The sequence below is a fragment of the Otolemur garnettii genome, unplaced genomic scaffold (assembly GCF_000181295.1).
Source record: "Otolemur garnettii isolate 467f Iridium unplaced genomic scaffold, OtoGar3 scaffold00011, whole genome shotgun sequence".
NCBI classification, from domain to species: Eukaryota; Metazoa; Chordata; class Mammalia; order Primates; family Galagidae; genus Otolemur; species Otolemur garnettii.
The window spans coordinates 2,417,761-2,445,636 of NW_003852406.1; the positions used below are offsets into that span (position 1 = coordinate 2,417,761).

Here is a 27,876-nt window from a genome sequence, read left to right on the forward strand (position 1 = left end):
AAAAAAAAAAAAAAAAACCTATCAAGTTAGACTACATGATTAGCTGTTTAAAATTACTGGATGAAACTTTAAATTACCAGAAGTTATATCATTATGGTTATTATTTGAGAACTGTTTGCCTTCTATAATATGAAGTTATTCTCAGAGGAATATTGATTAGACTAGAAACCATATGGGTTTTTCAAAACTAGAATTTAAGAAAAAGAGATAAACAAGTACAAATATAATATATAAAAAGGACCTAAGGAAGTTTCTAGAGACCCCAACATGGGTATGAAAGAAAAAGCATTTGATTATATAATATAGGCTTGTATGTGCACATGTGTGTGTGAGAGAGAGAAAAGGGAAAGGCGGAGGATAAGCAAGAAAATGAGAGCGGGAGCTAGAGAAAATGGAGTGAGGAACAAACATGCAGACAGAAAGGGAAGGAGACGGACAGAGTAAGAAACAGTTTCAGAAGGCTGGGCACAGTGGCTCACACCTATAATCTTAGCACTCTGGGAGGTGGAGGCAGGTGGATAGCTCGAGACCAGCCTGAGCAAAAAGCGAGACCCCGTCTCTACTAAAAATAGAAAAACTGAGGCAAGAGAATCACTTGAACCTGAGTTAGAGGTAGCTGTGAGCTATGATGCCACGGCACTCTACCCAGGGCGATAGCTTGAGATTCTGTCTCCAAAAAAAGAAAAAAGAAAGAAAAATAAAAAAAAAAAGAAACAGTGTCAGAACTAAAAACAACAACAACAAAAAAATCCCCAATCTTTGTTAAATACTTGGTATCACTAAGGAAATAGCATAATGTAATTTTACCTGTAAATTAAGGGAATAAAAGACAGAAAAAAGATAATTTTTTAAAAATTTATTGTTGGGAATTCATTGAGGGTACAAGAAACCAGGTTTCACTGATTGAATTTGTTAGGTAAAGTCCCTCTTACAATCGTTTCTTGGTCTAAAATGGATAAAATAAGTACTAATGAGGTGAGGACCATTGTGGAAAAAAGAAATCCCCCTTTGAATTAAGACATAATATGTTCTGGGTGCTTTTTGACTTTATATTTGACTGCATTGTAAATAAAGTAGTTTATTACCACAATATGTAACATGCTGATTGGGCTAAACTGAAACAGAGGACAATCAAAAGAAGGGAGGGATATATCATAAATAATTTCATTGCCATTTTTTAATCAACCCTTTAGTTATACTGAGAACGAGTATTTTTCTCTTTATTTATCTAAGGGAAAATAATAAATATCCTAATAAGCCATCCATTCTTAGGATAATTTAAAATGAAGCAAAACTTCATATATTTGGAATCTCTTAATTCAGAAGTTATTAACATTCAAACTGAGTTTGGATCGCAACATTTTTTGCTTTGCAGACATTTCTAAGATCATGCAAACAATAGGTTATACCAGATGTCACGGAGAATTAAAAAATACTTAAAAGAGAAAGAAATTTTCCAACTTTTAGTGCTTTCACATCCCCATTTGCAGATAAGCTGATAAGTTATTTCCATATTCTTTTTATTAATTCAGCTAAACCAGATGACAGTTTGATTTATTACACATATAACACTTTGCATTAAGAAACAAAATTTCTTTTGAAATGTGCAATAATTTTGGATTGTTACTTATTCAGAAGCTTTTTAATCTCATAATACAATGTTTTTCAACTTCCACACTACTTAGGCTAAGGAATCAGAGCGATAATGATTGTGCGCAGCCAAACATTTCTATTGGGAAGGAAGAAATCAGTCAGACTTATTTTGTTGTTCTCTGGCCACTATCAAATCACTAATAGTTTTTTTTTTTTTTAACCAAATTAATATATTTTTCTTGGCATTATATGGACAAGGTTTTAATTTTTAACATATTCTTTTTATTGTGTAATGCACTGTGATGTTGTTATATGCTGACATGAACTACTCTATTACTGTATTTCTCTACTAATGTATTTCCTTCTATGGAAGGAAAAATAGAATTCAAGACTGTAGAAAGCAGTTTTCTTTCTGGTAAAATAACCAGAGTGGGTACTAAGTATTCATTTCTTTTAAAAATGCCACATTGTTATTTTTAAAAAAAATTTCTTTCTTAGTATTACAAAAATTAACTCAAACATTATACATTAACTTTGTATGTTTAAAACTTTGAAATCTATTTATAGCTGAAATAAAAAAATAAAGCTGTTTTGGATTTTTACAATAAGTTCCCATAACATAGCTTGACTTCTATTATATTTCATGTGTTACAATACTGGGTCTGTGATATTATGGTAGTCAGAGACAGTCTCAATAAGAAAAATGAAAGAAAATCACATTACAATAAATATATTTGTATCAGAATGTTTATTGCAGCCCAATTCATAATTGCCAGATCATGGAAGAAGCCCAAGTGCCCATCGATCCACGAATGGATCAATAAACTCTAGTATATGTACACCATGGAATACTATGCAGCCATAAAGAAAGATGGAGACTTTACCTCCTTCATGTTTACATGGATGGAACTGGAAAATGTTCTTCTTAGCAAAGTATCACAAGAATGGAAGAGAAAGTATCCAATGTACACACCCCTATTATGAAACTAATTTATAGTTCTCAAATGAAAGCTACAACCTAATTCTAGCCCAAGAATATGAGGAGGGCGGATGGGTGGTGGGAGGGTGACTGGAAAGATCACCTATATGGTCTGTCTAACAAGGGCACAAGTGAACTTTTCTAGAACTAGAGTATAAATGTTTTAACACAATAACTAAATGACACAAAGTCTATGTTAACCAGTTTGATGAAAATATTTCAAATTGCATATGAAAACACTACACTATACCCCATGTTTGCATTAATGTATACAGCTATCATTTAATAAAAAAAAAAAAGGAAAATGAAAGAGGACAACACTGAACAGTTTTGGCAAAAGTAAATTGATACCACATAAGAAATGCTTTCTTTTTGCACCAGATATCCTTAAAAAGAGATTTCATTTCCCTTCCATACCTTTGTGGTAATCAATTTTAAAGATGCTTACTGGTTCTCCTTTTAAGGGAGTAAGAGTTCCAGATCACCCTGATCTGAAGTGAACTGGGCTTTCAGTTATAGCATTCCTCCCACCCAAACTTTCCAATTGTCCGATTTACCTCTCCAGTGCTGGTACTCTCCCAGTCTTCCTTAGTTCAGCAGATGATGCCACCATTTATATAGTTACAAATGTAAGACATCTGGAATTTAACTTTTATTTCTCTTTCTCTTACATTGAATATGTTATCAAGTTTTGTCTTCAACATAAATCTGTCCACTCCTTTCCATCATCTTATCATAATCTCAGTCTAAGATATCATCATCACTGATCTGGATTTCAACCACAGCCTTATAACTGGTCTCCACTTCACCTTTTGTCATCCCCTAAACCGCGCTCTCTAAAGCTTTTAGGATGATCACATTACTCACTGATTTTTAACCTATTATAGTTAGGATCAAATCCAAAGTCCTCACCATAGGTACACAAGACTTTTATCATCTAACTTTCCCCATGATCACTGTGCTCTGGTTATACTTTTAGTTTCTAGAGCACAAGCTCATTTTCACCTCGGAAATTTTGTTCTCCTTGTTACTTTTGTCTAGAATGCTCTACTTCCACTTCTGATTTCTTTTTCTTCAGATCTCAGCTGAAGTGTCAACTTCCCAGACAGACCTTTTGTAACCAGATTCCATCTACCCTCTCTTTTCTGTTATTTGATACTATGGTAACCTATTTATTTCCTCCTGAAATATCATCATAATTCTTTTTATATGCTTTTTTCCTGTCCCCTCTCTAATAGTGTAAATTCTACATCAAGGATTTTTCTTACCTTATTAAACTGTTTATTTCTATCATACTGCACACTACCTGAATACATAGTAAGTGTTGATTTGAAGTAATTAGCAGAGTTAACCAACTGAATAGGACCAATGGCTTTATTGCATCATTGAAAACTCAATATATAAAATCTCAGAAAAACAGCTGATAATTGCTTACATGACTCTTGGGGCCCTACACAGACTGCATACATAAGAGGGAAGGGAGAAAGAGAAGAGAGAGCAAAGGAAAGAAAGTAGGGAGGAGGATTTCTTCTCTATTATTCTCCTTCTGTACTAAGAGAAGTGAAGAGGATGGATCTTCCTTCACCCCAAACTGAGGGAGAGGGTCCTGTGTTTGAGGGATGTTAAGAATCACAGAGAATATTAAGAACGGTAGTCTGCATATTAGGGAAATAAGATTAGAGTTTTATTCAGGGAAAATGGAGGTGTTAGTGATGACTCCTGGGCAGAGAAATAACATGATTACAACTGTGCTTTAGGAAGCTTAATCTGATCATAACCTTTAAAATGGATTGATGATTGGAAGAAGGAGATGTAAGGAGACATGTTAGGAATAGAATTGACATGACCTAGAACAATGTCTTTTTTTTTTTTTTTGAGATGGAGCCTCACGCTGTCACCCCCTGGGTGGAGTGCTGGGGCATCACAGCTCACAGCAACCTCCAACTCCTGGGCTCAAGTGAGTCTTCCACCTCCACCTCCCAAGTAGCTGGGACTACAGGCGCCCACCACAACGCCTGGCTATTTTTTGGTTGCAGCCTTCATTGTTGTTTGGCGGGCCCCTGCTGGATTTGAACCCACCAGCTCAGGTGTATGTGGCTGGCGCCTTAGCTATTTGAGTGACAGGTGCCAAGCCTAGAATAATGTCTTGACCTAGGATGTGGAAGTGATAATTGATAGGACGAAACAAGTATAAAAGAAGTTGTGGCAGAATTGATAATAATTGGAACTGATTAGAGAAGTAATGAAGACACACTATATCTGAGTTAATATTAAATACCACTGAGGGAGATATATGAGTCATGTTTGAAAATATGAAGAATGTTTACCTTAAAAAAGAGCTTAAGCAGAGGAATGAACCTCCTTTCTCTTATGCATGAGGTATTGTGTTAGCCACTAGTTTTTACATGAATATATATTTTGCTGGGTACCTGGCTTTTTATTCTTATATGTTTATATGAAAGATGATGGACTCTATAGCTTTCTTTTCCTTCTTTACTATCATAATTACCTTTATTCTTCTTCTTTCCCCCACTTTTGAAAAGTCAATCTGGTGCTGAAAAGTAATGGTTTAAAGCTAATGAATTGAAAATTAAACTCATTTTACTTTTAACATATTGATATCCATGAAATGTTAAAAAAATGGTTTCTAGTTTTACCCCTCATTTTGCTTCCTTGCTATGTAGACAATCAATATGGAACCAAAGAATAACAATTTAAAGCAAGCTATGTAGTAGTCCTAATGGTCTTTGTGTTTTTCATGATGTTCTCCTGGGGTCAAACAAAACTGTCTATATCAGAGTATTCTTCAACTTTTGTAATGGTACTATGCAGTCAAAGTCAGGTACCCAGTTGATAGTGCTGAATCAAGGTGATTAATTCTCTCCTAACATTAAGCAATACTTTATGGAGAATCAAGTCAATCAAGAATGAATTATATTATATGCCTCTATTACATAGAAATGTATAAATGGGAAAAAAATCCTATCTAGTGGCTCCCATGAGAGATCTTGCTCCAGGTCTAAAGTTGTACTCTCCAGTAAATTCATAAATTTGGGAATTCCAGTAAATTTGGAAAACTTTAAATTTAGACTGGCATTTCAGAGAACTTTTCATAAATATAAAATTAAATAAAACAAATTTTTATAGACTCAGAAAGGTACAAGAGTCAAGCACATTTGTAAACTGAGATATTTATATAGTTGAGTCATAGGCACACCACAATTTTGAGCATATGACTCAGACTTTGTGTCTTATATACAGTTGGTTTTAAAATGTTAGGGCATTATGCCAAGGGTAAGCACAAAGTTTACATAATTGAGGATTTATAGGGACCTCAGGGTTGCTCAATTACTTATGGAATTTTACTTCACAGTTTAAACTACTGTCTTTGACCAGGTCCATCAGGTTCAGGTAGACTACTTATACTGCAGCTTCCTCTTATACTTAGAATAAACCTAAACTCCTACTATCATGAACTACAAGGTTCTTTATTATCTGGTCCTGCCTATCTCTTCAGCTTCATCCATCTCTCAGTACTCTCCCTGTGGCTCACAAACTTCATTCATATTGCCCTTCTTTAGTTCACGGAACGCAACAAGATTCTTCCCACCCGATACACATACCCCAATCTACTTGTTTACGTTTGTTTTCTAACTGGAATGAATACTCTGTAAGGGTAGAGGTCATTTCCAGAATATTTCCCCATTGTATCTCTACAAGGCTAGTACAACATCTGGCACCAAGTAGCTATTTGGTAAATATTTGTTAAATGAATGAAACAAGGAAATAATTAAGATTGGTTTGTATGGCATGTTCTAGAGTTGAGGATGAATTTATGAAATAGGATTCACAGAAGAAAAGATGAAGATAAATTCATGTAGAATTTAGTAGAAATAAATTTTGGACCACAATTCATGTAGAATGTAGTAGAAATAAATTTTGGACCACAATTTCAGAAATGCAAAGAATCATATGTGCATTTATACTTATAAATATAAAATAATCTAGTTTCAATTTTGAGACTCCACCCACATAGGTTGATGAAAACCTCAACCTCAGTAATTCTTACTCTTGGGTTTCACTCTTCTGATTTAAGATGGGATAGAGTTCGAGTTTTGTGCAGGGCCAAAGCAAGAGCCTCTGGCTGTTGAGTCATTTGTCTACCCTGCTTATTTGTGGAGTTTTCACCAACTCTATTAACACAGTTCCTTAAGGTCTGGGCTCCCTGCTACTTACAGATTTCTTTTAAAACACAAGAAATCTTTACAAGATCTGAATAGATGAGCTTATGAGGTAGTCTTTAGTTTTTGAAATTTTGTACCTCTGCGGTGGGCTGTGGTGCTACAGAAATAGGGGAGTTTGACTCCCCAAATAGGGAATTCATAGACTTTTCTCTATGCTTCCCCACCCATGGGACTATTTCTTAAAGACACATTTAAGCTTCCTTTATTTTCAGGGGACTTAGCATGATTTTTTTTTTTTAATATGGTACGCTTCATGAATTTGCTTGTCATCCTTGTGCAGGGGCCATGCTAATCTCTGTATCGTTCCAATTTTAGTATATGTGCTGCTGAAGCGAGCATATGATCTTTTGAAATGGATTCAGGTTTTACCAAAGTCTGGAAGTATGTATGACTTTTTTCCCTTAACATTTTCTTTCCAATTACAAAACTTGTAACTGGAAATACAAGGGATACAAGAGAAACACAAGGGATAACTACAATGAAAAGTCTTCTCTGGTCAGAGTAACAAAAACCCAAAAGTTTGACACTACATTCTGTTGAACAAATTATGTACTGCTCCTGGGATTGCAAAATTAGTCCATTCTCTGTGGATGATAAGTTGGCAATTGTCTATCAAAATAATGAAATATATACAAGGTCTGACAACTATGGTTGTGAACTCATCCTAGAAAAAAGTACTATGTACCTTATTGCTAAATATTACTGACTGTAACACTATAGTCACCTTCGAGGTACTCCTCATAGGAAGTTATGCACCAATGCCAGTGCCTAGTCCACCCTTAGAAGTAATTTTGGAACTCTTTGTAGAATGACCATTATAGCTGTCATCATATAAAAAAGTCTGACAATTAACTTGACAAACTTACCACTGTGCACTGTAGCCAATGTAGTTACTTGCTCAGTAACATTCATTATTATTGTTGTATGTTTTTGTGTGCCATACATCAACAGCTCTGATGGTCATTCCAGAAAAAGAGTTACAAAATTGCTTTGAACTATGGACTAGGTGCTGGTGTCAGTGCACAGCTTCCCAAGGGGAGTACTATAGTAAAGGTGACTATAGTGATATTCAGCAATGAGGTACATAGCACTTTTTCTAGGATGAGTTCACAAACTTAATTGTCAGACTTTTTATATACCTTTTGACCCAGATAGTTCACTTTTGGAAATTGATCCTTCAGATATATTTGCACAGTATAAAACGACATATTTATAACTTCATTAATTATAACATTTTTTCTAGTAGAAAAATTAAATATTCATCTATGGGGGCTAGACAAATAAATATATTGTGATATACCCATTCAACAGAACACCATGCAGCTGTTAAAAAAAGTGAGGCAGCTTTCTAAATACTGAGATGGGAAGATTTTCTATTTTTATTAAGTAGAAAAAAGCAATATATGAAATGATGTCTATGACATATAATCTGTTTAAAAAAGAGGAAAAGCAATAAATATATATGTATACCTGTATGTATATACACATATATATAGAGTTTGCCTAAGTATGCATGAGGAAATACTGGAAAGATACACAAGAAACTAATAAACCTGATTATATGTATTTTGGGAAAGGAATGAAAACTGGGAAAATAGGGAAAGTATAGGCAAAAATGCAAAATAATAACAATATTTAATTATGTTCCCTTCTAATGTTATATTACACATAATTATAAATGAAGTATGGTTTAAAAATTAATTATTGAAATGTAAAATTCATTAAACAGAAGTTATTTTCTCTTATTTATCTTTTATGGATAAAGGATATAATGGAGATTGCTTAAGTAAAGTTACGTGGCTAATTATTGCTTTAACTGTTTTCATGATATTGACTGAAACAGATTCCTGTATTCTTTTTATATATTCTGTCCTCATATCACACTAGACAATCATTAGGCATTGTTTCTTTTCTCAAGTATTATAGGTGCTAACCTTTAGTTTCAAAGCCCATTTTTAAAAAGCCAAATTTTAGTAATAGATGCAAGAATCTTTTGTTTTACAAATTAAAAAAATCACAAGATGGATGTGTTTCTAAATTAAAATGAAATTAACTCAACCTAGAAACAACAAAAAAGAAAGGCAATTCTAAGTTCTTCAAGAAAGGTTTATTCTATCACTCTATATACATTAAAACGAGAACAATAAATGGTTGTCAATGTATAATTAAAACAAACAAAAAACCCAAAACCCAGGAGGAGATTATTCCATCTAGAGAATCCTTCTTGAAACATAAACGTAATAATGGTATAGTGAAGTCTAAGCAAGGTTTCCATTATAGGTGTGGTACATACTTGCAAAATAGGTCGTGGACCCATCTTGAATTAATTATTCCCCAATTAGGAAATTGATAAAGAATTTGAACGGTTGGCCTGGCACGGTGGCTCATGCCTATAATCCCAGCACTCTGGGAGGCAGAGGTGGGTGGATGTGACTGAGCTCACAGGTTCGAGACCAGCCTGAGCCAGAGAGAGACTCTCTGTCTCTAAAAATAGCCAGGCATTGTGACAGTTGCCTATAGTCCCAGCTACTTGGGAGGCTGAGGCAAGAGAATAGCTCGAGCCCAAGAGTTTGAGGTTGCTGTGAGCTATGACGACACAGCATTCTACAGAGGCGGAGAAAGTGAGACTCTGTCTCCAAAAAAAAAAAAAAAGAATTAAAATGGTTGATTAAGGACAATGAGCATTTTTTTCAGATGTTTGTTAGCCATTCATCTGTCTTCTTCAGAGAAGGTTCTATTCACGTCTCTTACCCAGTGATACATGGGATTGTTGGTTCTTTTTTGTTGATTAATTTGAGTTCTAAGTAGACCCTAGTTTTTAAGCTTTTGTCTGATTCAACATAGGCAAATACCTTTTCCCATTCTGAAGGTTGTCTATTTGCTTTAATTAAGTCCCATTTGTTTATTTTTGTTATTGCAATTACCATGGAAGTCTTCTTCATAAAATCTTGCCCCAGGCCGATATCTTCAAGTATTTTCCTCACACTTTCTTCAAGGACTTTCACTGCTTCATATCTTAGGTTTAAATCTGTTCTCCATCTTGAATCCATTTTTTTAAGTGGTGAGAGGTGCAGGCCCAGTTTCAGTCTTTTACATGTGGTTATCTAGTTCTTCCAAAACCATTTATTGAATAGGTATTCTTTTCCCCAGTGTATGTTCCTGTTTGGTTTCTTAAATATTAGGTGGCTGTGAAATAAATGCAAATCTCTATCCTGAGATAGCATCTCACCCCACTAAGAATGGTCCACATCAGAAAGTCTTAGAGCTGCAGATGTTGGCCCATGTGGATGTGGAGAGGAGGGAACACTTTACACTGCTTGTATTGTAAAACTAATACAACTTTTTTGGAGGAAAATATGGAGAATCCTCAGAGACTCAAATTAGACCTCCCATTAGATCCTGCAATACCATTACTAGGTACCTAGAAGAAAAAAATATCATCTTTTATCATAAGGACATTTGCACTAAACTGTGTATCATAACTCCATTAACAATCACCAAAATGTGGAAACCAGGAATGGATTAACGAGCTGTGGTATATGTATACCATAGAATACTTTATATCTTTTGTATTAACCTGAATGGAGGGGGAACACACTCTTCTTAGTAAAGCATCACAAGAATGGAGAAGCAAGAATCCAATGTACTCAATTCTAATATAAAGGCAGTAAATGAGCTGATACAAGGGGTAGGGTAGAGGAATGAAGTAGCAGGGAGAGGGGAGGAGGGAGTATGGGGGTTCATAGTGTATGATATAACTCTTGGGGGCAGGACAAAATTATAAGAGGGACGTTGAGAAATGCGATCAGTGTAGCCTAATTTTTTGTACCCTCAATGAATCCCAAACAATAAAAAGAAAAGAATGTCAACTGTTGATAATATTTACAAACCACAGAATATAATAGCATCTAATTCATTTAAAGTACATAGATTATAATTTTTTTTCAATTTTGCAGTTAATCTTTTTTTATTTTTTGTCTCCCTGGGTAGAGAGCCCTGGCATCATACTTCACAGCAACCTGAAATGCTTGGGCTCAAATGATCCTCTTGCCTCAGCCTCCCAAGTTGCTAGGACAATGGGTGCCCGCCACAATGCCTGGCTATTTTGAGAGACAGGGTCTCCTTGCTCAGGCTGGTCTTGAACTCCTGAGCTCAAGTGATCCACTCTCCTCAGGCTCCCAGAGTTCTAGGATTATAGGCAGGAGCCATTTTACAGTCAATTTTTATAGCAGATTTTAAGGAGGCACTAAGTACTCTTTACCAACAAACTATCTGTTTCTTTTAATTAAATCTTAAGCATTTAGTTACCAAATATTGACATGTAATCTACTGATTTCTTGGTTTAAAATCTGTGGAGTCAGTGTAGAAAGATATATTTAGTAGCTTCTGAATACCTTTACATTGTGAATAATGTTAATATACTGTTAATAATGTTCATATTTGGGGAAGGAATATCCAAGTCCTAGGAATTCTGACCCTGCTCAAATTAGCGGGGTATGATTCAATACACAGTAACATCAAATTTCTTTTCTCTTTCTCTTCCACCTGGTAGAGAAATATATGATAGAATTTTTGAGCCATCTAGCTTTCATCAGATGCAATTATAGAAGAGTCCATCCTCCTCTGCTTTAATAAACTGAGAACTTTCAATATTTGGTGTGCAAAGACTGAGTACATTTACACTATCCTGTGCTCTTAATTGTATTTCCTAAAAGCATAAACACACATAAATTATAATTTGATTGGATGGACTTAATTTCCTTTTTCTATTTGGTCTACATGCACCACCTGGTGGTAGAATAATGCATTTCAAGTGCAGAAGATTTTTTTTGTGTGTGTGTGTTCTGAGGGGCATATAACACGTGAAAGAGAATCTTAATATGTATTTCTAAATACTGTTTTAAGTTGATGACACAATTATTCTGCACCAAATAGCTAATACTTGAGCACTACTATATACAAGTACACAAACTAGAATAGGAAGTAAAGGAGAAAAGAATTCATGTTGGGAAGTAAAATCACTTTCTCCTATTTTACCTTAGTTATAAAACTTAAAATTCCAACTCTAAATTAACATTTATTTATTGAGCTAATGCCCTTATGGAGGCAAAAGTCAAGCATTGATAATCATGGTGAAACAATTTTATTAATTTCTAATTTTTAAGAATAACAGTTTTTAAAAGTATGAGTTCCCTTCCTTATATTAGTAGGCAGTATAAGTCACATGTCACAGAATTTTAAAAGTACAATGTGCCACAGAGTAATTTAGACTAGTACACTAATTTTATAAATGTAGCAGCTGAGATTTGGGAATATCATGTGACTTGCTCAAAATCATACTGTTTATTAACAATTCTACTCTAACTCAAATAAGAACCTAGGTTTTCTCACTTTAAGCCTAGGAATATAGGACTTAAAAATTATACTCATATTCAATGGTGAATTATCTCTACCCTTAATTCATCTATATAGTGCTTTAAGACATTAAGATGTGTGTGAATACATATTAGTAGTTATGTTCTACTATTCTGAGCACATAGGATTAATTAAAGAAATGCATGCATCATAAAACCATGGAAAAGATTTTTTTATTAAGAAATGAAATCCCTTTTATATATGTGTTCAAATGAATATTTTTCAAAATATATACTACTGCTATATTGTAAAGAAAATCTAAAAAATCCCCCTTCCCCCTTTTTCTGTTTAAAAATCAGAGATCTGTTTCTACAAAATAGGTACCCACTTGTAGATTTAAGCACAAACCATGTTCATAGCTCCCTCTCATGACCATTGAATACTATACAAGCCTCCTTTTATTTTCGCTGTTGTATTCAACTAACAGCTCACTGGTTAAGTTTTAATTGCTTCCAATGAGGTCAGCAAAGGTATTTATCGAAAAGCCCTGAATAAAAGGCTCTACACACACATACAAGCACACACGCTCTCTCACACACACAGAAAATCCTCTTGCTCGTTGATTTATGGAAACAATTATGATTCTGCTGGAGAATTTTTCAGCTGAGAAATAGTTTGTAGCTACAGTAGAGAGGCTCAAGTTGCACAAGGCAGACAACAGACATGGAACTCTTATATATCCAGCTGTTATCAACAGAACAAGTAAGTTACTGTTATTTGTTTTTAAAAACAATGCTGAATGTTTTCTAAAAGTTTATCTTTTTCTCTTGTTTTAGTACTGAGTGTAAAAGTAAAGCTACTAGATTTTTGAGCCATGTAAATATTTATAGTAATTATGCTGTAGAAAATAAAGATAATGTTGAAGTTTTCCAGAGCAATCTCAACATTTAACTTGAAAAATGTGGGAGGTTACGGAGAAAATAATTGATTAGCTACAAATGTAAAAGCATATAATAAAGAAATCTAGGAAAAGCATTCCTATCTTTTTAATAGTATTTGCAAAACTCAATTTAAATCATAGTTCTAAGTGCAGGATGTTTCTCACAAAATAGCAACTGGAATGAACGATGCAGTCATATTCTGATTTGTGTCTACTAATGCATAACTTTTATAAATCTACACAGAGTGGTAAAGATATTGACATCCTCTGTGAAACCTGTTTTAAATGTATTGTCCAAGTATAAAATACATAGTATGTTATATATGATTTACCCACTGAAATTTATACATGCAATTTTTTATCTTCCTCTCTCTTCCTCTCCCTATTCCTAATCTCTCATTGCAAACAGAAATCCAGTAGCAAACAGCATCTCAGCAACTGAGCTTATTACAACCTGTTTTTATAAGGATATATCAACAGAGAGTTATTTAAGGAGGAATCCTGTGTTGTTATCAGGAACTAAAAGGATAAGGCTAACAATTTGGAAAGAACAACTACTCTTTCTTAAATCAATCTACAATTCACAGATAGGAAGAGGTCAATGACCTAGGATTAACAATCAAATCAAGATTTAATTTTCATTATGTTATTCATGAACACCCGGAGCACTATACTATAATGCACAAATGGATACAGACATGGATCCTGCCAACTTTGCTCTACAGATCATGCTTTCACCTTATATGTCTAGTGGGTACTATATCTTTAGCATGCAATGACATGACTCCAGAGCAAATGGCTACAAATGTGAACTGTTCCAGCCCTGAGCGACATACAAGAAGTTATGATTACATGGAAGGAGGGGATATAAGAGTGAGAAGACTCTTCTGTCGAACACAGTGGTATCTGAGGATTGATAAACGAGGCAAAGTAAAAGGAACTCAAGAGATGAAGAACATTTATAGTAAGTAATGTTTTTTACTTAAAGCACTGCTTATGAATCTTAATAATTTGTTAAAGGGTCGGTTTTCAAGTGACATGCTTTCTCGGTTTCCTTTTTTTTCTTGGAAAATATAAATAAAATTTCATCTGTAATTTCTGTAAATTGGTATAGTTGAAATATATCCTTAAGAATGTCTCCTAGAACAGGGAAATCTACTTATAGTTGGAACTGATAACCCAAGCCAACTAGAAAATGTAATACCTCATGCTCTCAAAGTGGTTATCAGTTAAGCAAAATGCAAATGATATTATTCACACTGAAATATGATTTATTATTTTCTAGCAAAACTAAGCTCTAGTATAGTGCTTACTAAATACTCATCAAAACTACTTATTGGTAGTTTGACAAATTGAGAATTTATTTTTATTAATTTGATTTCCTTTGAAAGAATATTTCCATGATACAAAATACTTAATCTATGCTCAAAAATTCATTCCTGCGCCATTGTGTATAGTTATAAAACAGAAGGGAATATGTGGTATCCTCATCTCCTCATCTGTTCATATCATAATTAACTTGTATTAGATTGGTTTATTATCAACATAGACAAAAAAGTAGATTTCTCCTAATATTTTCTTTATCTAAAACTTCTGTGTCATAAAAGTTCTATGTTGCCTTAAGAAAAACATAACCTTGAGGAAATAAAAGTGAATTAGAAGAGATGTTAATTCCATGATTTTCAATTTAAAAGCATTACATTCCCCCCAGTTATTCTTTTTGTTGAAATATCAGAGTTGTGTCTTTCCATTAACATTTATGACTAATAACCAATTTTAATAGTATAAAATTTAATGGTATAAAACATATGCCTTAACATTTAAACTAGGGTTTCATAATCCCTAAGTAAAAATAAATTTTGTTCAGACAATATGAATATCATTTAAAAATATGTATGCTAAATCCAGCTGAAAAAGAAGGCATAGGATGATAGTGTAAACATGTGCCTATAACAGTGGCAAGCAAAATTTTTGTTGCCTGTTTACTAAGTGATTCGGGGGTCTTAAACTAATCAACCAATAAACAGGAATTTGGGATAATTATGTTTCCAATATGAAAATGAGAGGACCTTTTAAAACATAATTGATAAAGAATGTTAATGTCATTTTAGTGAATCAACAGTTATGGTTTTATTGTTATTACTATTATTAGTAAAGGTATCATGTTAGTCCTAGAAAATTGTTCTGATTATCCTCAAGTTTAGCTAAGGAAATGACTATTTGGAGGAAGTTTTGTGAATATCCATTTTAATGTGAGCAAAATAATTTGGTTTATAATCTATTCATTTAAAGATTACTGAGATTTACTATGGACATTATAACCTGGTAGAGATGACATAGACTTTAGGACAATTTCTTATCTTTTCCAAGACTTAATTTTTTCATATAAAAAACATGGGATATTTCCAGATTATTTCCAAGATATATTACAGTTTTCATAGTTTATTCTATTTTAAACCACAGCCTATGTTACATAAATATAAACAAACCTAATTGCCCTTTATACAATCATCTCACACAAGGGAATATTTCTCAAAGGTAAGATGAGCTTAGAGCTAATTTAATATTATGGTAATAAAGTTACAAAACTTAAACACTGTGGAATTCTTCTACATGTGCTGAGTAGTTGTATTTAAATGCTTTGACAAAATAATGAAAAAGTGAAAAATTATATGTAAAATCCAGTGAAAATGAATAGTGCACAGTTATTTAGGATCAAAAATATCTGCAATTGGAATGCATCCACATACATGAATTTTATTTTGTTTTTGTTAAAATTTCTCAAAAGGACGAAACTCAGGTATTTGTACACATATCTGAAATACTAAAATTATTTCATAGTTTGAAACACAATTTATTGCTAATCTTGAATAACCATAAAGCCAATTTGGTAAACTATTTCTCCTTTAATATTAATTCTACAGAAAAAAGAAAGAAAAAGTCATCCAATATTATTATAAATTAGATTGTCATAATATCAATGTACTAAAAAGACATGATATATGTTATGCAAATAACCATCACTTCTATAAGCTTTTTCATAGGTTGGATATATGGTATACCTTCTTGATAATGGTAAATTCTCCAGAAGGGGAAATTTGCATCAAAATCTTTTTAGTAAACAAGTTGTATGGCTATCCTATTGAAGAAGGATCCAGTAAGAGTTCTCTGAAGTTTAAAAGGGGATAAATGCTTTTATCTATGTGAAATCCTAAGGTACAGACAGAAATACTCCAATAAAGAATATATGAAAAAATAAAATATTCAAGGAAAATTCTGATAGCCATTTTGTATTATTTAATGGGTAGACTTAATAATTGTAAGAGTGAATATCCATACATAGATGTGCTAATTGACACATGTGAAGTTGAGGCTGCTGTATTAGGAAAGCAAGGTACAAATAAAATGCTCAGCAAAACTTGTTTCAAATAATCAAAGAGGATGAGAGACTTGAAATCATAAATTTAAAGACTGCTTAATTCCTCAATTAATAATTGAATGAATGAGCAAATGAAAACAAGATGTTTCCTTCCTATTTGATTTAAAATGAGAGTAAAAGCTAATTGGATTGCCATTAGATTGAAACACAGCAAAGTTCAGAAGATGGTAAACAACAGAATCAATCTCTGAATTTCACATTCAATATTTTGATACTTTTAATTTTCTTTTTTTTTTGAGACAGAGTATCATTATGTCACCCTCGGTAGAGTGCTGTGGCGTCATAGCTTACAGCAACCTCAAACTCTTGGGCTTAAGTGATTCTTTTGCCTCAGCCTCCCAAGTAGCTAGGACTGAAGGTGCCCACTATAATGCCCAGCTATTTTTTTGTTGAAGTTGTCATTGTTGGTTAGCAGGCCTGGGCTGGGTTTGAACCCCCTAGCTCTGGTGTATGTGACCAGTGCCTTAACCACTGAGCTATGGGCACTGAGCTGATACTTTACATTTTTTAACAGGCTGTCAATCACCCTTCTTTGGCAGTCTTTTAAGATGGTATAATTTTAATGTCTTAGATGATAAAGCTTGACATAAAAGTAAGATGCCAGTGAAACACAATTGTTCTCTCCGTTACCATAGAAAGTTCCCGGTGTATTCTCATGGCTTTTCTTTGAATGAAAGAAAAAATGACCCAAGAATGTTAATGGGCTTCAGAGGACTATTAATTTCATTAGCAGAAGCACAACTTCCACACAAGAATGTGACTATGGATTAGAGCTAACAGGAGAGGTGAAAAATCTGGGTATATAAATCTCCTTCCAGAAGATAGATGAGGTAGGTGGATAGAGAGCTTGGAAGAAGAGAAAGAGAGTGATGGATGTGACTGTAATGTCTCATATCTTTAGGAAATTTTATAAAATTATTTAAGCTACCCTGGATGGTGATGTTCTCATATACTTTGGCTTTCCTTAATTGCTGTGTTTTCTTATGAAATATTCTAAATTTAGATTAGAATGAATAGATTGTACAAAGAGTGCACCAAGAAACCCAACAGAAGTAAGATTTATATTAGTGGACATATGCATATAAACAAGAACTAACTATGTAGATGGGGGAATTCATGAGTGGGTGAGAGAAGGTGGACCACATTTTTGATTCTTGGGAAGAAAGAGCTATTATTAAAGAACTGGTCCTAGGGACTGCCATTACTCTTACCAAGGTGGAAAGTGTTTCCTCTTTACTTGTTCTCTCTGGTGGCTCCATATTTAGCCTTACAGTAAGTTTATAAGCAATGAAACTGGTACCTAATCTAACTACCAATAAGAATAATATAAGCATAAAATAAATATTTCTTTAAAACATGCATTCAAAATGACCAAATATTCACATTTTTTACACAAGGAGAGCATTGAGAATATCATAAAGGGACTGGACATAAATAGTCTCAATACTTCCACTGCTGTTGTCAGGGCTCTCCCCTTGAGGACAAGGCCATAGTGTGAATTTAGATAATTCTTGGACCAAACTGCCTATCAGCAGCCAGAGGCAATCACTCCACACCTGACAGAAATAACACTGTTGTTTAAGCTGGGAATTGAGGTGCCGAATGAGAGACAGCAGCAGTGCACTGGGCAATTGATGACTGCCCTGAGAGACAGATGTGGAACAAAGAACCCATTCCCTCAAGATTATTTTCTTGCTTTGGTATCCATTTACTAAAAAGTTGTGCTCTTCCCAACAATAGTCAAAATTATCCACTCCTTTTAAGAAAAAATAATTAATTGTCATAAACCACTGGTCCAAGAGAAAGAATGCCTCACTTGGTTATAATTGAGCATTGTTAGTTCCATAGCAAAAAAAGGGTTAGCCATCCTGAAAACTGGCCAATGATTTGGCAATATTCTCTTTTGGATTGTTAGTCTGTTATGGGATATGGCCTAACAATTGGCAAAAAACAAATAAACACAGTGTTGCTGGATTTGACTTTGGCCACAAAACCTTCAGTGACTCAATTGTCAACAATTCTTTGGATAGGTTCCTATTTAGCAACAGTCTCTGCTAGTAGCTTGCAAATATACATATCACCTCTGAACATGGAGATGCTAAATTTTCCTATATTCCAGACATAACAATATAAGGACAATTCCTGCCTTTGAAAAATATACTATAAGAATGTATCTATGGATTTTAACTAAAATCCTAGAAATTATTGACAAAGTAGAATCCTATAGAACTGGTAACACACATTCTCCATAGTAATTTTTTTTCCCCCCGCAGTTTTTGGCCAGGGCTGGGTTTGAACTGCCACCTTCAGTATGTGGGGCAGGCACCCTACTCTTTTGAGCCACAGGCGCCGCCCATCTCTATAGTAATTTTTCAAGGCTTAAATTATGGAGGATAGATAAATTGTTGGAGAGTATGTTTGGAAATAATAGCTATTCTTTAAAGACTCTAATATTAAGGATTATTCTTCATTTTATAATCTTCCCCCTATTTTTGGCTATCACATGTGCCTAGCACTTATTGATTACTAAAAAAATTGTTTATTGACATGGCATATCTCTTATCATCTCTTTTTTCTTTTGTAAATCCTTATCTAAACTATTTCAATATCACTTTCATTCCCTTGTGACTCAGCTATATGACAACTCTTCACTTTATAGTTTCAGAGCTTTCAGAGACCCAAGTGAATCGGAGAGAATGCAAGAAGTCAGGTTTTAGATATATGGAAGGGGTTGCCTTTTCTAGATTTTTCTATTTCTTACCCTTGGCCAAATATGATTAATTGGGAAAATTTTTTAAAGTACTAATGCCAGGTCCGACCCACAAGATTCTCATTAAATTGATCTGAAGTCTGGGAATAAGGAATTTTAAAATCTCTCCAGACAATTCTGACAGGTTGAGAACCACTGAACTAAGGGGACCATATTAGATTGCTAGGGAAACTGCAGCTCTATTAAATCAAAATCTGATGAAGGTGGGAAGGATTCAGTTATCAGTACTTGTTCAGCTAAGGCTAAATATCATTGTTTAAGGGCACCAAGAATTCTAATTCAGCCTGGACCCCCTCAGGTGTCCTGGGAAGTGTTTCAGAACCCTTAGAGGGCTTCAGAGGGCTTGCACAGTAGAGGGTTTTGGAATAGGCTTCATTAGGCAAGAATCCAACAAATAAGTACTGAGGGGATTTTTATGGGCCTAGGATTTTGGAATAGGCTTCATTAGGCAAGAGTTCCACAAATATGCATTGAAGGGATTTTTATGGGCCTGTCTGGCCTCTCTGACAAAATTTCAGTGGTTTCGACATTTAGTGAATTGACAGAGAATTGCATATAATATCTCTGTAGCTACTATATAAGAAGGTTATTTTGGTGAGTTTGCCATAAGGAAGAATAGGTCCTCTGTCTCAGTCTCACAATGACAGGTTTGAATCTTACTAGATGCTTTCAAGTGATGCAACAGCAGGGGATCTGGAGTACAAGTATTGATGTTCATTTACTTTGCTCTCTAACTATAAACTTAGATGCCTCAAGTTAGACTCTTACCTCTCATCCTACCCCACAGAATTCAAAGGCAGAGAATTAAAGAGACAACCTCCAGCCTAGAAAACCCATTAGTAAGAGAACCACAAGTCCAGAGGGTTGTCTTCATCTACTTTGAATTGTTATAACAGAATACCACAGACTAGGTAACTTATTTTAAAAAAAGATATATATTTCTCATAGTTCTGAAGGCTAGCAAGTCCATTTGGCAAGGATATTCTTTCTGTATTATTCTATGGTGGAAGGTAGAAGGTCAAGAGAGATTGAGAGAGCAAGAAACAGGCAGGGCCAAACCTGATTCTGTAGTAACCCACTCTTGTGATAACAAACTCACTCTTTTGATAACAAGCCTACTCCTGTGATAATGACATTAGTCCATTCATAAAAGCAGAGCCCTTATGGCCTAATCACCTTGTAATACCATTACAATGGCAATTAAAGTTCAGCTTGAGTTTGGGTGGGGACATACACACCATAGCAAGGGTTTATGCACATTAGTGAAACGGACATAGAGCTAGAGATTCGTTCCAGTTGTATGATTGTACAACACTAACTCAAAGCTTTCTTTATTTCCTAAAGATCCTAGTTTTTTCCTTTGTATCAAAAAATTTTTGGCAGCACAGTAACTTTCTTAGTAAAATACTTCTATATTTTGATATCACATATGGCATATAGAAGAAAATGCAGCAATTGTGTGTACTTAAGTAACATGGAGAAAATAGAACTCTTATTAAATGGAATGCATTTCAGTATGAACTCCTTCCTTTTTGAAACAATGTCCAACATTTCTACCCTCAAAATAGGTTGGAAATGTAAATCCTTTGCTTTTCACATGGTTTGGAAAGCCATGTTAAAGCCAGTATAACATGGAAAGCCATGTTATACTGCTACAAGACTACATTTTATAACTGTATTTGAGATTATAGCTGGACCTATCTTAAATAGAAAAGCCATATCAAATTCACTAACAAAGAAAATGTCATTAAAGGTTCTTAACTATATGTATGAATATATTTGTGTATTAATATATAAGGACAAAGGGATTACAATGGGGAAGGAGAAAGAAGAATTATCTGGTACCCATGCCCAGATAAACCTTGTCTTTAGGCAAACAACATCATTCTCAGATTAAAATAGTTTGATGTACATTGAAAAGAATTGGTTCTAGAGATTCTCCAGTTGTTCTACTCAACTTTCATTCAGAAGAAAATAATCTCTTCTGTTGGAAGGGTCATGCTTACTTCATAGAGCCATTTAGCTAATACTCATCTAAGAATTAATAGGAAAAACTCTTTGTGAATAGGAGGGAAGAGAGCAAAAGAGAAAAGAAACATTTTTAATACAAAAATTAATAGATTTAAAATCCTCTGAAAATTTAAAATGAAGTATGAAGGATTCTCATAAAATATAACTATACTAACTTTTTTGATGCTCTTAAGCAATGAGGTTATTAGAAAGCAATGGATTAATAAAGTAGTAGAGGGAGGATTTCTGAGATTAAAACAAAACAACCAAAATGCTTAAGGTTAGATTTAATCAGGAATTGAAGTAATAGTGCACAGAGGAATTCAAATGATGATAAATTATTTCTAGTATTACCCAAATAGGAGGTTTGAATCTATTAGTTACTTTTGTGCCTAAAACTGTAATAGTCTTTGCTTATTGTATCAGAACCATTCTGAAAGTGAGTTTATTTTTATGATTAAAGTAATAGACGAGAAGTAAGGCATTTTTCAACATTCTTAAATACCATATTTATCATGCTCTGGTGTAATGTTTCCCATTTTATCTGCCTATTTGAACTTTAGCTGTAATTGTACATACTTTTGAAAAAATGATTTGTTATAAAATTCAGAATCAACTCAGCTTTCAGAATTTTCTTAAGGCAATATTTCCATACTGTGTTTCTTAGAACACTAGTATCCCTTGAGATATTAATGGTGTTTCCTGCAGCAGAGTTTCTGTGACTAGCTCACTGGGGAAATATTAGTTTAAATAAGTTGAGCTATTTTTAAAGCAGAGTTTTTGAGTCTATATTATACTAATGTTAATTGCAAAACTCTAGGAAAAGAATGCCCGTGATTTCCCAAACTTACCTGATAATAGAACCACTCCTCGTTCTCCCTCAACCCATCATCCCACCTCCTGTCCCTGGTTTGGGAAGAATAGTTAAACTTCACTAAATTGCAGCTTGAAAGCTATTGCCTAGGGTTTCATCATTGGTATAGTCAAAAACTAAACCAAGCTGCATCTCAGTTGTATGATTTAAATAAAAAGCATATCGATTGACCTGAACCAATATTTTATAATGGCATTTGACTTATGTCAAAATTAGAAGCCTCCATATGATATTGGTCTATTAGAATGGTATTTAGGGTATGGGTGCTGGGCTATAATACAGAGATCTGCAGTTCAATTTTGGCCTATTTTAAGTGCTTTCTGAGTTCTGAGCAGGTTTAGACAATCATTTTCCAAATTTGACATGTCCAATAGCTATTGTTTGTGCAACCTATAAATTAACCAAAAAAATTTCCCATGAAGTAAACTGAAAAATGTTTTAGGATTCCAAAATGATTGAAGCATTCTTATTGTATGTACCTAAAAAAATAAACTTTCTTTTCAAAAAGTACTTTAAACAAAAGTTGTAGTAATTTTAATTATATCAATAAGGAAACAAATGTCATGAATTGCTCAATAACTACTTAGAAATTTGAAATTTAGCATTACCTGGTGGGAAAACTATAAATTTAATGAATTAATTTCCATATCCTTTGAAGAAGTCAGTTATTTTAGATTTTAAAAAGAGACAGCGTTAGTAATGGTCTTATTCTCTCATATGCCCCACTTGCTTTTCTATTTGTATGTAGCCCATCTGCTTTGTCTCATGCTTATTGCTGTCTGTGTTTGGCACTGCCCCTAGAATATCAGTTCTGGAAAGATAAACACCATATCTTACTCTTCTTTTTAATCTCCCAGGGGTAGAAGAAGGAGCATTTAGCTCAATGCAAGAGGTGGAAGAAGGGACGGATCGGCAATCATGCAATATATTTTTCCTTTAATTTATCACAAATCTTAAATTAGTATAAGAAATAGATTACTAAAATATCACAAAATTAATTAATTTAATTCAGATAAGAATTAAAGCTTTGCTTAAATAAAAGAAATATACCTAACTTCTCTTTTACTCTCAATCATTTATAAAAAGAGATTGGCCTCCAGAAACAATTTGACTTAATGTCTTTCTAAGTAATTCCAAAGGATAAGTAGAACAAATGGTTTATTTTAGAGGACAGCTACACAAGAAGACACAGGTAGCACTGGTGACACCAGAGGGGGATTGGCAGGGTATAGTGAAGACCAAGCCTGGAAGAATTGTGGCCCTCCTAACATACATTCTTATATCACCTGACTGTCAAATGATCAATGCATAAAAAAACTATATAGAGAAAAATAATAATTAATGGTTGATATTAGTTTAAAGAATATCTACAAAAGGAGATACCAATAGAAAAATTGTTTAAGATGTATACTGGCAGAAGCTAAGACATGGGCTGATAATTTTGGGCAGGGGTCAAATCCTAGACTTGGTGATTAGCATTGAGGGGAGGAGAGGGAATATGTATATAGAGAGAAAAATATGGAGAAATGGAAAGTTGGTGAATTTATTCTCAATTTGTTTTAGTGCCAGTAGCTTGATCGTCAGGATCGTTTTTGGTGTCTTATGGTGTTTCTAATTGTACTTCTGACCACAGGCCTGGATTCCGGTTTATATTGAGGTAGCTCTCATAGGGAGATCACCTGTTGATGGTGGGCAGTTTTCTCCCTGGCATGAATAATGAAGACATTATACAAAATTTTAAAGATTGGAGACCTTTTATTTCAGTCTATTATTAATTCAACAAATAGTCAGTGATACCTTCCTTTGCCAGACTGAGAATACAGTAGTTAACAAATCCAGTCCATGTTTTTGGGAATTAATAATTTAGTTGTGAGGCAGGGAAGAACTGTAAGTGAGACAGTGAAAGTTGAGAGCACAGACGGGATTGCCTAACCCAATATGAGAAGGGGGCGTGGGCATGGAAATCTTTTTCTGGGAGGAGATGACCTAAAGGATGAGTGGGATAGAAGACAGATGTATTATCCTCAGAAACAATGTTTTCTATAGATGCTTGATATTAAGAGAGAGTACTGCAAGGTTGGGAAATGGAAAGTGATTTAACATCTCCGAGTATCAGCATCAAACTCACAAATGTAAACGTTTCTTTCCTATTAAAAATATGAGAACATTTGCTCTCTGTCAATTTTTAGACTTTGAATGATTTCTGTGTTTATTAAAAACAGAACCTCCCTAACAAAACTAAATTCTCTAAAAGCATGGGCTGTGGATTTGTTTACCACTGTATTCTCAATCTGTCAAAAGGAGGTATCAGTGACTCTTTGTTGAATCAATAAAAGTACGAAAAAAGAGATTACCAAATTCTCAATGTTTTGTATGATGTATTTCCTTTGAAGGGTAACTTTTTTGAAGACACAATTAAGTTGGAATAGTTTTTCTTCTGGGTAAATGCATATTTTTCTCTTTTGAATGACTTTGCAATCTTTGACAATAATTGTAACCTGCTTAAGTCAGCTGTTCACAAATAATCACTGTAAAAGCTACATTGTCATTTTGGAAGAGTTTTTTTAACAGTTAATAAAAGGGGAGAGAAATAATAATTTGGAGGCATGTTATTAGCATTTAAGGACCAAAGTATGAAAGTTACCTATTATATTCTATAAGATAAGACATACTTTTACTACCATGAAGGTTGGCTCACCCATTACATCTGTGTAACTAGGAGACTCAGCAGTCAAGGAGCTGTGCATAGTTTTATTCCAATTCATTATATAGGTTTTCTCACTTAGAACTACTGAGATGTCTGTTTCTGAGAAATTAGGCTCACCTCCTTTCTTGTACAAATAGTGTGTTATAAAACAGTGTTTGGTGTTTAACAGGTAGACAGTGGTCCCTTCAGCTCTGAAAAGATTCTGGTCTTCAAATTTTCTCTTAGCCGACTGGAAGTTGATCAAATATTGAATAACAATATATCCCCAAAGAAGATAAGCATACACCTATATCATGATTAAATTTATGATCAAATTTATGATATTTTAAAGTACTATTTAATAGTTTATTAGGTATTCATATTAATATTACCATTGAACTTGCTGCACTATGTAAAATTTTGTTATTGCTATCATAAATCTTCTAATTTAGTCTATGCAAAATTGCATAATATACAACTGAGAATATTTTTATTTAGTGACTAAATATAAGTATATAACTAAAATGATGATGATTTAAAAATACATATGCCAATATTGAAATTGGTACAGAATATTTTATTCCATTCTAATTATGTCTCAAAATACCTCCTTGCTACAAGCTTGCAGTCACACTATTATTTCATTTCACAGAGCAAAACAAAAGACCCTCAGGAAATTAGCTCTCTTGACAAGTTTGCTGGTTTATAAGCTCTGGTTATAAAATTAGACATAGGCTTGATTTGCCTCTTATTTAGGCTTTGCTCATTTTAATTAAGAAAGGTTACTGTTCAAACTAGGTGATGATTCCAATGATCCTATCAAAAATCTTTGTGCACAATAATTGCTTTCTGGAAATTTTGGGTGGTCACTTAACTTATAAAGGGTAAGTATTGAATATTAGGTCTGATGAATTCACTGAGTAACATAATTATATATTACAGAGCAAGAAATTCATGTACATAATATTTCTTTAAGCCTTCCAGTTCACTCATAATCAATAAAAATTGGTTATGAAGAGACTTAGAAGGAGAAAAAGAGAGGTATTTTTCTCTCAATGGAAACATGGGTGATTAATATTAAGATAACAAAAATCACTACTATAGCAAGAGTTAAACTTAGGAGTGGTTTTTATGTGTTCAACAGTGTGCTAAATACTTTATATATCTATAATGTTGGCAGATTTCTTCTTATTTTGCAGCTGGGGGAGCTTTTGCTCACAGACTTAAGCAACTTGCTCTGGATTACATAGCCAGTAGTAACTGTCAGAGTTGGGAAGTGAATCTAAGTAGGTTTAACTCCAAAGCATAGTTTTAGTCACACGTATCACCACATGTGTCACCTATACAGTCACTGGTGTTATTAAAATGTCACATATTAATTTGTACCATGCAGTGTGATGATTTACATCTGAAGAAGTAAAAACAGCTGATTTTTTTCCTCTGTAATATGACTTAATGAGTACTTGGCATTATCTTCTTCTTATTAAATAAAAATTTCACTCCAACTTTCCTTGTACAAAACATCTCCATCTGTCTTCCTCTAAGTTGGCATAGCAACCTTCAGTTTATTTTGCTTAAAAATTGCTAAAGATGCTCTGAAATTTAGTTTGGTTGTGTTTTAAACACACTTCTCACATTTATTAGAAATATTTTCTTGTTCATTAGTTTGTATCTATTATTATAGAATGTATACATTAGGTATATACCTTAATTTCAGAAAATAAATAAGTCATATTTAGGAGTACATAGTTTCCTTATCTAAAGGCCACTAAATCCAAACAGAAAAACACAAAAACAAAGAATCAGCAAAGAATTTATTCTAACAAGAACTTCTGAAGGATAAGTTGGAAAAAAAACCCAGTTTACTGAATACTAAATAGGTTCTTTTGTCCATGATTATACTATGTTTTCAAGTTATTTCTAATCTCTTAGGACTCTCTCCAACAAAAAGGGAATAATAATGATGAGTTACTGCAATACAGTATTTATGGAATTATATTTTATGAATTTTTTCTGTGATTCTGGGTAAATTATATCTTTATTTCTCAATGTTTTTCAGGATACTAGTCATATGTATTATTTGTGACCTGATTAATCTTGAGTTCTCTCAATGTTTAAAAAAACCCTCTGTATTCTGAAAGCTGCAGTGGCTCTAAAAATTAGAATACTACTTATTGCAACATTTATTGAGCATGTATTATGTGCTATGTACCGTGACTACATAGATATACAACATAGAGATCTACTATTTGAAAAGTTTTAGCCTACTTGGGAGTACCAACACCAAGAAGTCAATTGTAACAGAATGTTAGTAAGTACTGTGATAAAGATGAGTTCAGGAAGTTGGAGGACAGTAGTGAAGGGCAGCTAATAGAACCTAGGAGAGATAGGGAAAGACTCTTAAAGAACATAACGTTGAGACCATATTTCAAAGAGCTAGTGGAAGTGAATAGCGATAGAGAAGAGAGTAGGGAATAGGGAAAGGAGACAAAAGAAAAGGTGTACCTTTCTGGGAAACAGCCATGAAGAAAAGCTGAGTCGTACGTCAATAGGTTTGTGCGAGAATGAATGTTTCTAGAGTACCTAGTTTAAGGCGGGAAGCAAGAAGAGATGAGACTGCAGTAAAGTCTCAGATCTTAGAAAGTTGTTTTTCATTTTAGGGAAAATGGACTTTACCCATAGGTTATAAAGAGTGATCGAAGAATAGTAAAAGCAGTAACATATCAAAAATAGTCAGTTATTTACATTAGTCATAAAAATGACCTGAATAGTTAATATTTGTTAATAACTCAAAATACTATTTTGATTAAAAGTTTAACCCCTTTTCTTACCAAAGCTTCTTACAGAAATAGCCATAGGTAACAAAATTAACTCATGTGAATGAATATCCATTAATTTGTTTCACCTGGCTCGGCACCTATAGCTCAACCGGCTAAGGCGCCAGCCACGTACACCTAAGGTGGCGGGTTCGAATCCCCAGCCCGGA

At 33.8% G+C, this 27,876-nt stretch overlaps 2 protein-coding genes and 1 non-coding gene across 3 annotated transcripts in view; 1 reads left to right on the plus strand and 2 right to left on the minus strand.

The window, feature by feature from the left end:
- Window positions 1–27,876, minus strand: part of FAM227B (family with sequence similarity 227 member B) — a 184,744-nt gene that overhangs the window by 66,526 nt on the left and 90,342 nt on the right. The gene's annotated exons all lie outside the window — the stretch shown is intronic.
- LOC111723495 lies at window positions 7,052–7,155 on the minus strand. Its single transcript, XR_002772022.1, has one exon. It is a non-coding gene; the product is annotated as a U6 spliceosomal RNA (small nuclear RNA).
- Window positions 12,753–27,876, plus strand: part of FGF7 (fibroblast growth factor 7) — a 45,751-nt gene continuing 30,627 nt past the window's right edge. Inside the window, exons 1-2 of the mRNA XM_003784344.2 lie at window positions 12,753–12,933; window positions 13,521–14,075. Of these exons, the coding sequence (XP_003784392.1) occupies window positions 13,790–14,075 (286 nt within the window). The 5' untranslated portion in view covers window positions 12,753–12,933; window positions 13,521–13,789. The remainder of the gene's footprint in view (window positions 12,934–13,520; window positions 14,076–27,876) is intronic.